The sequence below is a fragment of the Semicossyphus pulcher genome, unplaced genomic scaffold (assembly GCF_022749685.1).
Source record: "Semicossyphus pulcher isolate SPU_LCO1_2020_fin unplaced genomic scaffold, fSemPul1.0.p SCAF_17, whole genome shotgun sequence".
NCBI lineage: Eukaryota > Metazoa > Chordata > Actinopteri > Labriformes > Labridae > Semicossyphus > Semicossyphus pulcher.
Window position 1 is genome coordinate 10,222,812 of NW_027211681.1, and position 15,343 is coordinate 10,238,154.

Genomic DNA, 15,343 nt, shown 5'->3' on the forward strand with positions numbered 1-15,343 from the left:
AAATGAACATGGCTCCCAAATTCTCTGGCTCCAACATCTTAATTCAAAGATTTTCTTTTGCGATCAAAACTTTAGCTCTTAAGGTTTTGGACTGTAAGTAAGACAACAAAAAGCGATTTCAAGATGTAACCTTGTTCTTTAAGTTGTTGTTAAGGACAATTTTTTGTGGCATTTTATAGACCAAGCAATTGTTTTTATTAAATGAGAAGAAAAATCTGCTAATATATCTGTATTTGCAGCCCCACTTATTTCAAGCCGCCTCTCCATCTTCTACCACTGAATTATTTCATTTTCTCACCCACACCCTTTTTTGTCTCCGGCTTTTCATCCATCTTCCCCTGACCTTTCTCAAGCCTTCATTTCCTTCCTGCTATTCTCTCTCCTCCCAACCCCTGATCCCTTTCCTCCCCTCACCACTCATATCTTCCAATTGGTTTTTCCTCCTCTCATTCCTCCCTTCTTACGCAGTTCATTACTCATTCACCCACTAATCTTTGGAGTCTAATCTGCCTCCTTCCTTCTCTATTCTTATTGCCCTTTCACTTCTCCGTCCACCAGGAGCACTTTCTGGATGTGGTGGGCGGCCAGGAGTTCCTGCTGCTCCCATTGGAGGAGATGGAGAGGCTGCTCACGTCTGATGACGTCAACGTGCCGGACGAAGAAACCGTGGTTACTTCTTTGCTAACATGGGTCGGACACGATGCTGCCACACGACAACGTCACCTGCCTGCGCTGATGGCTCATGTCCGACTGCCACTGCTGCAGCCACAGGTGAGAGCAGTAAGGAACTCTGACTCATATCGTACTGTTGTTAATTCTGCCTTTAATTAAAAAACGACATATTATAGGCTGAAAACAATGTAAAAGGCTTTTCCAAAACTAACGAGACTTATCTTTATGGCAAGCTTGTTTAGCCTTCCAGCTTGCAAATTACATGCTCAGGTTTAGAGTTACTCCAATACTGGTATCAGTATCAGCTTCAATGCTGGCTAAAATGCAGTATTGGCATAAAATGACCAACGATTCTCAATGTTGAAGAGTTTAAACTGTGGCTTTATCTAAGAAACAGTCAGCAGGTCAGTAGCAGATACATCAAAAAGTGATATTCTCCTTAAAAACAGTTTCCTATCCCAAGCACGCCTGGAATGAAGATGTGTTAACCTTGCTCCTATCACTCCTGCCATAATCATTAGAAAGTCTGGGCATGACGCCTGTTATGAAGGCACTTCAGGCACCATCAACTCTCTGAGGACTCTAGTAGTTTCTCTCTAACTGCATGTGGCTGTGTTGCTTGTGAATTGTACTTTTTGTGCAAGCTGTTTTGCGTAGAAAGGGAAATTTTGTGTGAAATGTTTTCATTTGCCAAATGTAGATATGTGTAAATAGCACCACAGTACCGGGACACGTTTTGCTTGGCAGTGCAGGTGCTTTGAGAATTACACGTTTTCCTTTTGTCTTATTTGTGCAGGTTTAGTGGCTGCAAAAGCTGCAAAATCCTTTTGTGTCTGTGTTTTAAAATAGAATGGACAAAGAAACCTTTATATGGATCGGTCAACTCATGGCCGATACCCGATTCACTCGTGAGGTTAGCATAGCTTTCTGTCTTTCTTTGTCTCTCCATTTTCCTCCGTCTCTTTCCGTTCTTTCTTCTCTCTCCCGCTTTTAAATCAGTCAGTGGGCATTAATGCATCTGTACAATGCTGGGAAGCTGACTGTGAAAAGATTAATTACATACAGTAAGTAGAGCACATTAGTTACCCACTGTGTTCATGAGGCTGTTGTCCATTAGGTGTAGCTTCATCGAGGTTGCTCTCAGTCTTCCTCCTGATGATCTGCTGGTTCCTTTTCAACTATCTATCCTCTTTAGGCAATTAGAAGGACTAAAGCCATTACACTAACAGTAGCTCACAACTATTACTTTATCAGGCTTGTGCCTGTGTGTGTATAAGATGTGTGTGTGTGTGTGTATCTCCATGCTGTTTCTCCTCCTCTCTCTTCTAGATCCTAGCGTGTGTAGCACAGTATCTGGTATGTGATGCTGAGAAGTTTATATGCCAGGCCGAACCTCAGCTACTGCCTAAGGCGCTGGATACACACACACACGCATACACACACAGACACACACACTTTTTTAAGCTTAAGTGTGAAATCTCTCTTAACTGCGGCTAAATTATCTGTTCTCTTCATCTCCCTCATCAGTCTCTCCCCCAACCATATATAAAGGAACTGTAGAGATAAAGCTCCCCTTCCTTCCCTTCCTCTCTCCATCCTCTCTGCCTGCGTCCATACGTCTCCCCGGTTTTGCACATGTGCGGTATACAGATATCTGACTTTGCCCTGGTCAGCTGAAATCACAAGTAGCTGTAACATGTAATCAGGGCAGAAGATGGATGGCAGAGAGGTGAAGCAGTGCACCTACAGCAGAGAGCAACAGCAGGACAGTCACAGAGCTGAGGTTGTAACTGAACACCACCACCATGTGACAAATGAATTAACACCCAACGACCTCATGAGCTGTAAAATGCCAATAAAACCACTTATAAACCTCACACAGACAACCAATCAATATTCATCAACCAATTAGTCAGCTCTCTATCTAGGCCACCGTGTGATTCCTCATCAAGAGGGATGTCAATGCACCAAATTAATACCTTTAATCCCCTCTCCCTATAATACTGTCAGACACACACACACACACACACACACACACTTGGTCTAATCTTCTCAGTGGAGCATCTGTTGGTTGTTAATCAGGCAGTAAATGTGTGTGGGTATCTACATCTGCAATGATTGTTGATTAATCTTAGTTTTTTATTTAGTCTGAAAAAAATGTGTTAAAACTTCTTTTGTTAAAAATGACACTCCAAAATCTAACAGTGGCAAATGTAGCATTTGTTAAGGTGGAACATGTCATATTTTTGTATTTCCCTCGAAAGAAACTTTGGATTCGTTCAGACGTTTGTTTCGAAAATCAGACCACAAAACAGACTTTCTGTCATTCTGTCATTTGCAAGTGGGTGGATTGGATTTGTGCGTCCCGCGATCAACGACCTGTCTGGGTATGGGTTTCGTCGGTAACTATGTACGCTGATGACACAGCTTTCTATCACAGAGGAAATTGAAATGGAGAACCATCATCGTTACCTCCAATTGTGTCAAATCATGGTGCAGAACTTCTCCACACACCACAAAAACATCACAAACGGAGGAGGCTGCTACATTTTTCCTGATTTGTTTTGCTCACTGGCTCCAAATTTGATGTTGTTACTGTCTGTCATGTAGCGAGTGAGAAAAAAACAGGTTTTAGCCTCCAGAGCGTCCAGACTGACACCACTTTTTTTTAATTTAATTAGAATTGTATTTCACACCAACTCCATATATGGCTTGGATCCTTTAACTTTGAAATTCTAAAATCAATCTAAATTCAAATTAAATGTGACAAAAATGTATTTGGGCTGGAAATCTGAAAAGGGCGAGACCTAACAGTCTATAGCCATGCTCACATGCTCCCAACAACAATACTAGCATGCTGATATATGAGCACATCCAATGCTTACCATGACATCACATTAGCAGTGAAAACCCCCGACTTTTCTCTAAACCAATTTTTTTTTTTTTTTGCTTTTGCATGTATTAGATAGGACAGCTGAAGACAGACAGGAAATGTGGGAAGTACAGAGTGGTGGATGACATGCACCAAATGATCAGCAGACAGGCAGTCGAGCCTGTGATCAGTGCGTCGAGGACTGTGGCCTCTATTCATGGGGTGCCTGCTCTATCAACTGAGCTAAACCAGCACCCCCTGGACCCATTAGTTTATGGGCTTCATTCTTTGTGTGCTGATATTTGTTCATATTTCATGTCCATTAAATGCGATGCCCATACTTAAACCTCATTGTGGCGCAAGAGGAAAAGTAAGGGGACCAAAAGTCAGTGTGCTTTATCCTCTGTGATAATCTGTCTTAAAGAAAATTATATTTGATTTTGAAAACCAAATATTTGATTAACAAATCGATTTTCTGTCGATCTATTCCACTAATGGACCGATAAGTTTGTTGTGTGCATGCACAGAGAAGGTGGTGCTTATAAAAGTCTATATGGAGATGGGTAGGTTTCAGTAAGAGCGTTTCTTGCGAGGGAAATGAGAGGGGAGTAAAGCATAAATCCACAAAGCTCGGGGATGTGCGTTTCTGTCTGTACGGGAGTGTGTGCGTCCTTGTCACAAGTGCTATTTTTCGGTCCTTGTGTGAGCTGAAACAGAGAGGGGAGCACTCCTTCCTCCCTGCCCGCTGTGAGGTAAAGAGAGGACAGAGAGGAGAAGGTGGGACGCCTGCAGGATTCAGTCTTATCTCGCCCTCCACAGTCAGTCCTGCACAGCGGGATGGAGAAATAGCACAGGAGAGGACAAACACGGTGTTCTACCTCTGTCCTTCTTTATCACACGCACACATTAATATGTTCCCAAATAGAGTTCACTCTAATTTGTCCCTCAGTGCTTGTGTGCAAAGGAAGCGTGGGTTCACCCTGGCGTGTAAGCTGCTTATCCATTTAGCACGCTTGCTTTACGCTCACCACGTCTGGCTGGGAAAATTGATTTTATATTCAGTGACCAAATGGAATTATTTCGACTGAATCTTTCTTCTGTGGTGGAATTATGGAGGAAAAAGAAGGCGTAAAATAATTTAGTTTTTTTTCTCTTCCTGAATGCTCTCTTTCTACTCTTTTATCAAATGTCTTTTATACCTCGTCTCTGTGATTGAATCTTAGCCGCCATTTCTGAACGTCCCTTCTGATTCACAGAGCTTCACACACACACACACACACACACACACACGTGCAACTATACACTGAGTCTGGAAACTTTAAATTACTTTTATAAAAAACTGTTTCCCTCTGCAACCATTTATTAACACACACACACACAAACACACACACACACCTATCTAAATGTAAATCATGTCGTTCGTGCCTTCAGGGAGAACTTGCTTCTCACCAGCCTGCCGCTCCCACAGGCAGTGATTTCCTGTGAATGTATTTTAAGGAACAGACTGCTGGATTGAAGTGCTTCATACTGCAGCCCCCGGCTGTTTCTCTGTGTGTGTGCGTGTGTGAGATTGTGTATGTGTGTGTGTGTGTGTGATGATGGATGAGGTTAGAGGATACAGGCTAAGTTGATGAGATGCTGTGGACAGATTAGACCTCTGGTGTGTCAGATGATCGGTGTGTGCGTGCTCTTGTGTACGAGTGTGTGTAATACAAATGACTGCTGGTCGGATCTGATCTAATCTCTCAATCAATGAGAGAACAGCTCTGTTCCGACCCTCAGACCTCCTCGATCAGTGATAACATCGTAACACACACTGGACTACGTACATACAAACACCCTGCATTTGTTTCTACTGCCTGTTGATGTGATTGTGTGTGTGTGTGTTTTTCTCTGTGTGTGTAGTTCTTGGCAGACCTGGAGTCAAACCCTCTTCTGCGGGACAGTATAGATTGCCAGCGGCTGCTGATGGAGGGGATGAAGTATCACCTCTTGCCGCAGCGTCGGCCCCTTCTTCAGAGCCCTCGCACTCGGCCCCGCAAGGCCACCGTTGGGGCCATGTTTGCTGTCGGGGGCATGGACGCTACAAAAGGTAGAACAGTCAATCATGGCACATAACCACACACAATCAGACATTACATATTTATAATGGATATACTGTATTTTATTGAAGATAGTGTTGTACATTTTGGGGTATTTTTGGGTCATTTCATTGAATAGTTAACATTGGGGGTGAGAGAGGCAGGGGTGACATATTGAACATATTTAATAACTTGATTAGCATTTAAGTTTGAGCTGCGATTAATCAGTTTATAAATCAGTTACTTGATCAGCAACCAAAAAAACACAATTTTAATAATCCATAAATTTTTCAAGCAAACTGTCAATAATCTGGTATAACATTAAACGAAACATCATTGCATTTTGGACTACTATAATAATTAGACTCATCTTCTGGTCAGTGCAACTGTGATTGCTCAATGACATTTGAAGACAATCAATGGACTGAGAAAATAATGGCCAGAGTAATCTATAATGAGAATAATCATAAGTAGCATCTGTAATGTTAGAGCCTGAGGCAGCGGGATGATGCAGCTCATTGTGCTATTAAAGAAAACAACATGCTCAGTCATTTTTTCTTAATTATCTTCTAATGGAATAACTGCCTCGTATTTTATCGCCCTATTACTTGTAATCATGAGAGTCAGTAGGTCATCATTAACAGCTTTATTATCCATGTGTGCTTGCAATGTCTCCACACACAAATACAGAGCACACAGATTATACTGTTGTGTAGCAAATGAGGCGTTCCCGCTGACGTCTTGAGAGTAGGTAACGGAAAAAGTTTTTATTTCACGTGTTCTTGTGTTGTGTTCTCCAGGTGCAACCAGTATCGAGCAGTACTGTCTGCGTCAGGACTCGTGGAGGCAGGTGGCCACCATGAGCGGACGGAGACTACAGTTCGGTGTAGGTGTCCTCGACGGCCGACTGTATGTGGTGGGGGGCCGAGATGGACTCAAGACCTTGAACACTGTGGAGTGTTACAACCCGCACAGCAAGGCCTGGAGCGTCATGCCTCCCATGTCCACTCACAGGCACGGCTTAGGTGAGCAAGTAAAATACCAGCTGGAAAATGCTTTGAAAGGTCGATTAGGGTCAATAAAGATTGCAACTTACTGCTGCAATTTTGTAAGATGCATCATATATTTATTTTATCTTTTTGATTAATTTAATTATTTTGGTATCTGGACACAGCGGGTCAAAGGTCAAAGGCTTTTTAACATACAGCCCCTCTGCAGTAAGCAATTAGCATCATGATAAATAGCACTTAAACAGGGTGGACTGAACATGTGTGTCTTGTTTGAAGGACAGTATTCCCAATGACAAAACAGACAAAGGTGTGCTGTTCTGGTGTGTTATTGTTTTATAAAATTAGCACATGTGTGTGAAGGGAGCTGGATATTCAAACACACATCTGGCACCACAGATGGAAGATAAAACCTCTCACTGTGGAGGTGTCAACATGCTGTTAACTCTGCTCGCTGAAGGCCAGGATGGGGTTGAACACACACACAATAAAGACTCACACTCTTGTCCTGAAGGTGTGTGGCTGCTTGTCCGAGCTGATTGTGTTTTGGTAGATTGCCACGGTTAATCATGCGTGTGTGTTTGTGTATCACAGGTGTAGCTGTCCTAGAGGGGCCCATGTACGCAGTAGGAGGACACGATGGATGGAGTTACCTCAGCACAGTGGAAAGGTAAGAGGAGACTTCACACAGCTGATTTATTTTGCCCCTTTGCTCTTGTTGTATGTAGCCATGCAGATAGTTTAAGTTGACTCGCTGATATCGCTGTCGAAAATACAAACTTTTACCGCACCAGTACTGAGAAGTTGTTTACCTTGTCTTTACTAGGTGGGACCCGCAAGCTCGCCAGTGGAGCTTTGTTGCAAGTATGGCTACACCCAGAAGCACAGTGGGAGTCGCTGTGCTCAATGGCAAGTAAGTAAGCTAACAAATCCACGCATGGATTACTGCAGACATCTACTCTATTTGAAATCATTCATGTAACTTAAAGGACTTAACTTAAATTCACCCCTGCAAAAAAGGGGTAATCGACAGAAGCAATAATAATTGAAAACGGCACCATAGCTGTGGGGAAAGTTTTGCTAACAGCTTGTGGTTTCACAAATTCTACATTCCTACAACACCCAGCATGCATTGCGCCCCTCCTTTTGGAAGGAACGGCCCAGCGAGAGACACTTGAATGAAATACTACCATTTTCCAGTCAAGGACATTGATCGCTGCAGGCAATGGCTCAGAGCGGTACAGAATCCGAAATACAACGAGAGTATACCGGTGGATCGTCTAGAAAATCTTCAGGTCTGCAGTCTACATTTCAAACCTGACGATTTTGAACGAGACATGACATCGGAGGCGGGCGTCCCAGATTGAGGAAGTGTAGTTCAGATAGCTCCCTGGCAGGTTTTTCATTTTTTCCCCTACCATAATGGCATTAGCTCCCTATAATTTCATGATAGGACTGAGGTTGAAAATCAGCGAACTGGCCCTTGGAATGACATTTTTACTAAAAATTACACACACACAGGGAAGGTTATGTGACTGTAATTTCTCTGCAAAATGCCTCCTTCTGCACAGACACTGCAATATCTAACAGTAATATTAAAGGCAACAGTACTCACAGTCAGACAGCTCACACACCTCCACACAGTCACTCATGCACATATTAGTAGTGGCATTTCACAAGCTCTGGATTTGCGTCTCCTGAACTGATTGGAAATGTAATATCTCACTGTTGTTTGTATTATTCAGTGCTGCAGACAGATGCTACAGCTTTATACATGCTAATTAATACAGAAACAACAGATTTGGCTAAGCATGCCCAGCAGTAGTTTGTGTGTGAGGCTGCGTTGTGTTGCATGTATGTGTTGTGTATTCTCTGGCCTCTCTGCCTGATGGAGCTCATTACTTGCATGACTGGCTCGGATGCACTTCTTTCTTTGCCCTCCAAACTCCACATACATAGATACGTGCACACACACACACGCACACACACACACACACACACACACACACACACACACACACACACACACACACACACATACTGGGTGACCGCTCGGGGTTGTGATGCCCTGAGAGTGATTCTGCTCACCTCATATTGTCCCCAAATCCTGCACAGCACACACACATAAATAAACCTGAGACCATCTGCTTCATTGTCACTAAATTGGAAACGGACTTCCAGAGTCCAGAAATGTGTGTGGGTTATTTTGTGTGGCAGGTGTTTTGTGTGCGTGTGTCCACAGGGATAACAGCCTCTTCTGTCTTCCTAAGGTTGTATGCAGTAGGAGGCCGTGATGGCTCGTCCTGCCTGCGATCAGTGGAGTGTTTCGACCCACACACCAACAGGTCAGAGACGAGGGACTTCATTTGCCCTGAATTAATTGCTGCCTCCTGCTATTTTTCCTGTCTGTTGTTCTTTGTAGTGAAGAGCCTCTGTGTTATTGAGGTTATTTACCCACAGATCAAAGGAGACAGCTTACCCTCCCAGGACGTTAGAAATAGATCACCTTCAGACAGCTTCTGTTTATCAAGCACCTTCATTATGGACTTTACTGGATGGGCTGTTGTTGGAGATGGAGCTGTTATAGGTCCCCAGCAAAAACAAAATCCAGAGCGTCTTTGGAAGAGTCTGCATAATTATCAGGTTTTCCTTCTCTTCTCTGATGGTTACATCTCCTCCCACAGGTGGAATGGTTGTGCTCCCATGGCTAAAAGGCGTGGAGGAGTGGGTGTGGCCACATGGCATGGCTTCCTGTACGCCATCGGGGGTCATGATGCTCCTGCCTCAAGCCTCGCATCTCGACTTAGTGACTGTGTGGAGAGGTGAGTGTACTATGTACTTTGTGTGTGTGTGTGTGTGTGTGTGTGTGTGTGTGTGTGTGTGTGTGTGTGTGTGTGTGTGTGTGTGTGTGGTGCTATTTGACTAAGGAGATGCAACTGATGTAACATACGGATTGCTGATTGAAGTGTCAGATTCACAGCTCCCAATGCTTTCTTTTTTGTCTTGCCAAAAGTCAGGAAGTAAAGTATGTGTAGTACGGACTTGGTTAGCTTAGCTTAGCTTAGCTTAGCTTAGCATACAAACCTGAACCAAAAAAAGGACAGCTAGTTTGGTTCTGTCTAAAATGACACGTTCCTTGCATTTGCTGTGAGCTAATCTTTATGCAAAGCTAAGCTAACCACCTCCTAGCTCCAGCGCAATGAAAACATATTTTAATATAACTCATCTCTTTGAACGTGTGTGTGTGTGTGTGTGTGTGTGGTGTCTTACAGGTACGACCCTCAGACAGATGTGTGGACGGCAGTCGCCCCCATGAGTATCAGCAGGGATGCTGTTGGAGTTTGTCTCCTTGGCGACCGTCTCTATGCTGTTGGTGGTTACGACGGGCAGGTGTATCTTAACACTGTGGAAGCTTACGACCCTCAGACAAACGAGTGGACACAGGTACACACACATAAGGAACGAGTCTACACAGTTTAATAAGCTCTATTCTCTTGTGGTACACACATACACTGCAGGTTTATTCTGAATGGATGCAGCTCCTCATATGCAGCCTATAGTTAAGTAAAAACAAGTAATAAATCATGATATATGCCAATAAAATTGTTATATACACACACAGTCTCAGTTTGACCTTCCTCCAGCTCCTCTCCCATGTGTCCCAGCATGTTTTCATTGTTATGTAAATGTGTATTTTCCTCATGCTAATATTGTCCTTGCCGCTGCAGTAGAAGGGAAAAAGGGGACGATTTCAAAGTTGAACGATCTCATTCAACAGAAAGTCTCAGGCTCTTCAGTTTATACCTCATCTCCTGCAAAGCGACTTTCCAACTAAAGTCACCTGAAATCCGCATTTTGGAGACATGCACCATGCTGAGAACATGAGTGCTGTAGGTGGGCAGATACAGCATACTAAGAGCGATCAGACTGACACAGAGAGATGAGGACAAACTGAGATGAGAGGGGACATGTGGAGACCGTTAAATTCATTGTCACAAACTGAAACAGACACACCGGTGGATGTGTTGTCGGCTCTCTTCCCGTTACATCTATTCTTTTGCTCACTTAAGCAATACGCTGTCAAATTGTAACTTCTGAGACAGATAACAGGCTTGGTAAGTTTAGCAGACTGACAGACAGCTTTGAATGTCTGTGTGGAAGTGTGGCAACAAAAACTAGCAGGACTAGACAACTACAAAATACACAAAGCTTCCCTTGGAGTCAGAAGATTATCACCATTTAACGCTCCCTAATGTGCTGGAGTCAGTGTTTGTTTGGAGAGGGCGACAATGTCAGAGCCACAGGCTACATATCAATGTGGTACAAATTCCACTTTCACAATATAATCATCTATTCTCTTCAGCTGGCATACTTGGTTTCAGCATTTATTCTTGACCTTGGAATAACAGCTGGCAAAACAGCTCATCTCACGGTCCATTTAGTATCACTGCAGGAGCTCTCAGCAGATCAAGTCAGGTCAGGGTCACCGAAAGTGGTCATCTTATCCAGCAGATGCTTAAAGAGGGGCTACTATGCTGTTTCACATTTTAAGATAAATATACAATGTTACAATGTTGGCTGTCCAAACTAAACGTGGGTGAAGTTTCAAATCTGTAAGTAAAAGTATGTTTGAGTAATCCCCTGCTAAAAACGTCTCAGTCTGCAGGCTGCTGTAAACGCTCCCTTTCAGACAGACTTCTCCAGATGCTGCACTTTGTGATGTCACAAAGTGAAGGAACTGTATATTTGGGCACCTGCCCGAGACACAGCAGAACTTCCTGCCCCTGGCACAGTACAAGGACACACCCACACAGCAGCCCAGTCTGCCTCAGAATTTTTTTTCACTGTACCACTCTGCTTAAAGGCTCTGCTCGTCAAGTTGGTTAAGAATGTTTCTTTGGCTGTGAAAGACATCAGTGTTTAGGTGAGACAAGAGCACCAGACATTCTTTTCTAATTGAAAAAGTTTACTCTTTGCCAACAACTCTGTAACACAGCCACAGGGTTGGAGGCGTGCCTCAAACACTGAGTTCTGCCCCTCGGCAGGCTTTGGAGAGCTGGCCAAACAGAAGAAAGTGGGCTTGTAGGGGCGGGGTTTCTAAAGAGACCGAGCTGAGTCGTTGCAGGCAGAGGCTGTATGAGGGCCTGCACACAGCACCAGTGTGAGAAATAAAATTTGCTAAGCTACTCCACAGGTATCACAGAGTGAAATATGAAGCTTCAAATTAGCATAATACCCTCCCTTTTGTTTCCTGAAGGAAATGTTTGGATCTGCTAATTGTTCCTGTTTTTTTCACTAGTTCAGTACTTATAGTGTGTGTCTGTCTGTCTGGTGCTGAGCAGGAAGTGGAGCGCAGTCCCTGGAAACAGCTGCTCACTGTGAGAGTTAAAAAAAAATCTGTAGATTTTGTGAGTTGGAAAACTAAAAGCTGCAACTTGCTTTACCCTCGGGAGCCAGAGATTTGCGTTTCTGTTGATTTAAAAAAAAAAATAAAAAGTTAGAAATGCTTAAAAATTAATTTCAAGGTTGACGACTTTGTTCTATTCACTGTATCCAATGGGTTTAAAAAGCATCCAAAAATGTAATGGACTTTTCAAACAGGAGTATATGAAATAATAACTGAAAATGACATTTTTGACACACTTGCACCCGATCGTATCCAGCTGTTACAGTGATTTTTCTTTATTTTCCAGGTAGCGCCTCTGTGTGTGGGCAGGGCTGGAGCATGTGTGGTGGCCGTCAGACTGTGAAAACACCAACATTCAATAACAGACTGTGCACGATGTGGCTCAGAGACCCTCCTCTTCCTCACCCTTGACGAGGAAACCCATCTGTGACCAAACCAGGAAGTGAGAGACTGATTACTAAGGACACTGCAGGTGTTAACGACTCTTCTCCTTTATTTAGGGTTGGGTTAGGGTCTCGTCGTGCGTCAGGTTTCTGATAAAGTTTTCACATTTGAACTTCTCGGTAAGTTCTCCCGTGGAAGTGAACCGCCACCGCCACCTATGATGAAGAGGAATCTGCAGTGTTTGTGTGAGCATGACAGAACAGCTGTCTCGCAGCTTTTTTTCCTTGCCTGTTATTTTGTTCCTGTAGACGACACACACACACACACACACACACACACACACACACACACACACACACACACACAAACCTACAAGGCGGCTTTCAGCTTCTATTTTTGCTGACAGGGAGGTGAGAGACGCAGAGAGAGATTGTCAGTAGCGATGCCTCATCATGTTGTGCTTTCACCTTTCATAACAGTAACTGATCGTGTGTATTGATGCTATTTTAATATTTTCCCCATTATTTTATGCTGCGGTTGGCGAGCGCTCGACTCCTCTCCCTTCTTTCCCTCTGACAGTTGAAAGAGAGACTTTTGACATAATCAGCACAACCTTATGAACAGCAGTACTGTAAGAAACTGTGACGCTCTTTATTCTTTTCAAGCTAAAACACATCATGGCGCTTTATCTAATATTTTTTATGTCTTCCACGTTGCATCAGCTCACATCTGAGGCATACAGTATGCTGTGATGTGTACGTTATTTTAGACTTTTAACAAGCTACATTTGCAACTCTTCCCATTCATCTTTTGTTTTTAACTCCATATTCTGCCCTTTTTCCACATAACTGAGCAGCTATTACGTTTACAGAGTAGTAAAAACAGTAAGTGTGGCCCTCTGTAGGTAAATTCTACTTTGAATCTCCCACAGAGCAAAGGGTCAGCTCTTTACAGGCCCAATTTTATAGAGGGTCAGTTGAGCTTTTCCGTCCAGCCTTCTTTTTCTCCACTGTAAATGTTTCCTGTAAGTGTGTGTGTGTGTGCGTGTGTGTGTGTGTGTGTGTGTGTGTGTGTGTGCGTGTGTGTGTGTGCGTGTGTGTGTGTGTGTGTGTGTGTGTGTGTGTGTGTGTGTGTGTGTGCGTGTGCGTGTGTGTACATGTGTTCAGAGAGGTTGCGAGGAGTATATTTTTATCTCAAATGAGAATCATCCCACTTCCCCTTTCCTCATCTTCAATTCCCTGCTGCTTTCTCTTCATCCCCATTTTCCCATTTCATCAGCACACACGCACTCACATGCACGCTCACACAAGTACACGCTCCACTGTGTCTAAGGGACAGAATCGGGTACAAGGACAAAATGAACAACAGTCCCTATAATGAGAGTGTGAGTTTAATAACGTTGATTCAGCCGGTGCGTCTCTTGTTTGATGTCGAGTTCAGAGCGTTATGAGATTTGATGCAGCAGACGGAGAATCAGACGTCAGGGGGAAAATGAATCAGACCTCATGTGTTCATATTTGAGTGAACTTATTGAACATGTCAGGAAGCCTGAGAATACAAATATGCTGAGTGCAGGTTCACGACTGACACAGTCATTCAGTGATGTGTGCTACATTGTGTGTTTCCCCTGTGTGTGTGTGTGTGGCTCAATCTGCTCCTCTGGCGTATGTGTGTGTTTGTGTGCTTAGTGTACAGAAAGCCAAGTCCTGACAGTGAGAGGCAAAGCAGGCATCCTGTCTGAACTGACAGATCTGGAGCTAATGTAGCCCCCAGGATGCACTTCAGAAACACACATGGACACACACACACATACACACACTTAACCACACAGCTGAAAGCCAAGCGCCCCAGGAGCCAGTGAAGATTGAAAAGCCTCCCATATTTGCCGGCATGACATCTAAAAAAGGAGAGATGGGCGTGCGTGCGATCCCCCTCAGCTGAGCTGATGTTTATTCAGGCCTAATGCACCGCTGCATTATTCTATTTTCTCCCCTTCAAACCTTCAAACCTGCCCGCTGTTTATTTAGAGAGTCATTCTCCTCAGATCAGAGCGGGAGAAGTGTGTCACCTCCACTGTGGAGATGCAGAGAGTCAGGGGTTCACTATTAAGACAGACATTCCAAATCAACCCGTGTATTTATTGTATATTATGTACATAAATAAATATAAAACCTGTATGTAGTCTTGCATTACACTGTATATTCTAATGTGTGTTATTGTGCTTCTTTTTGTACCATGAATTCAAATGAAGAAGAGGTGCGATTAAAGGTACAGCTGCTCATCTCCTCTCTTTGTACCAGAATATTTCACCTCCTCCTTTACGATATATAATAGGTATGTACAATATATATGCTGCTGTAACATGCTGTTATTGGTCTTTTTTATACATTAAAGTCAACATGTGATTTAACACTACTTTCTGTTTTTATGACGTGTAAAATACTAAACAGTTTAACAATAAGAGGTGAATCATTTTTATGTTACAGATGTTTTAGCTGGCAGTCTGCATTCATCACAAAGCCACCATAAATGCCATCATGGTGTAAATGTGTGTGTTCATACGCGGCTCTTATCTCTAACAGCATCCCCATTAGAGCAGCCCCAGTGATGGCCTGTGCAGTGTAATATTTCTGTGCTTTTAAGGCAGTTTTTCTGCTTGTGTGTGGCTCTGAATTAATTTCTCAGTGCCTGGAGGTTAATGTGAAACCTCATTACTCTTAAGTGTGGATGCTCTGGCTTAAAGGCAGCAGGTTGAAGCATCCGCCAAGGGAAACAAGTGTGTGAGGGAGAGGAATGGTCTGAATTTACAGATACTTTAACACCGGGGACAACGGATTCACTCTGTTATTTATCGCAGGAGAAGCTTTAAATCATAACCAGCTCGGACAAACGGCTCCTGGTGGCTCTGAGAAATGGAACC

General features: G+C 43.4%; 1 protein-coding gene across 1 annotated transcript in view; it reads left to right on the forward strand.

Moving 5' to 3' along the window:
* Positions 1–14,827, forward strand: part of klhl5 (kelch-like family member 5) — a 29,914-nt gene extending 15,087 nt beyond the window's left edge. The window contains exons 5-13 of the mRNA XM_069665792.1: positions 559–771; positions 5,450–5,636; positions 6,426–6,650; positions 7,227–7,302; positions 7,459–7,545; positions 8,903–8,977; positions 9,317–9,454; positions 9,905–10,076; positions 12,326–14,827. Coding sequence (XP_069521893.1) covers positions 559–771; positions 5,450–5,636; positions 6,426–6,650; positions 7,227–7,302; positions 7,459–7,545; positions 8,903–8,977; positions 9,317–9,454; positions 9,905–10,076; positions 12,326–12,382 — 1,230 coding nt within the window. The 3' untranslated portion in view covers positions 12,383–14,827. The remainder of the gene's footprint in view (positions 1–558; positions 772–5,449; positions 5,637–6,425; positions 6,651–7,226; positions 7,303–7,458; positions 7,546–8,902; positions 8,978–9,316; positions 9,455–9,904; positions 10,077–12,325) is intronic.
* Positions 14,828–15,343: the final 516 nt, after the last annotated feature.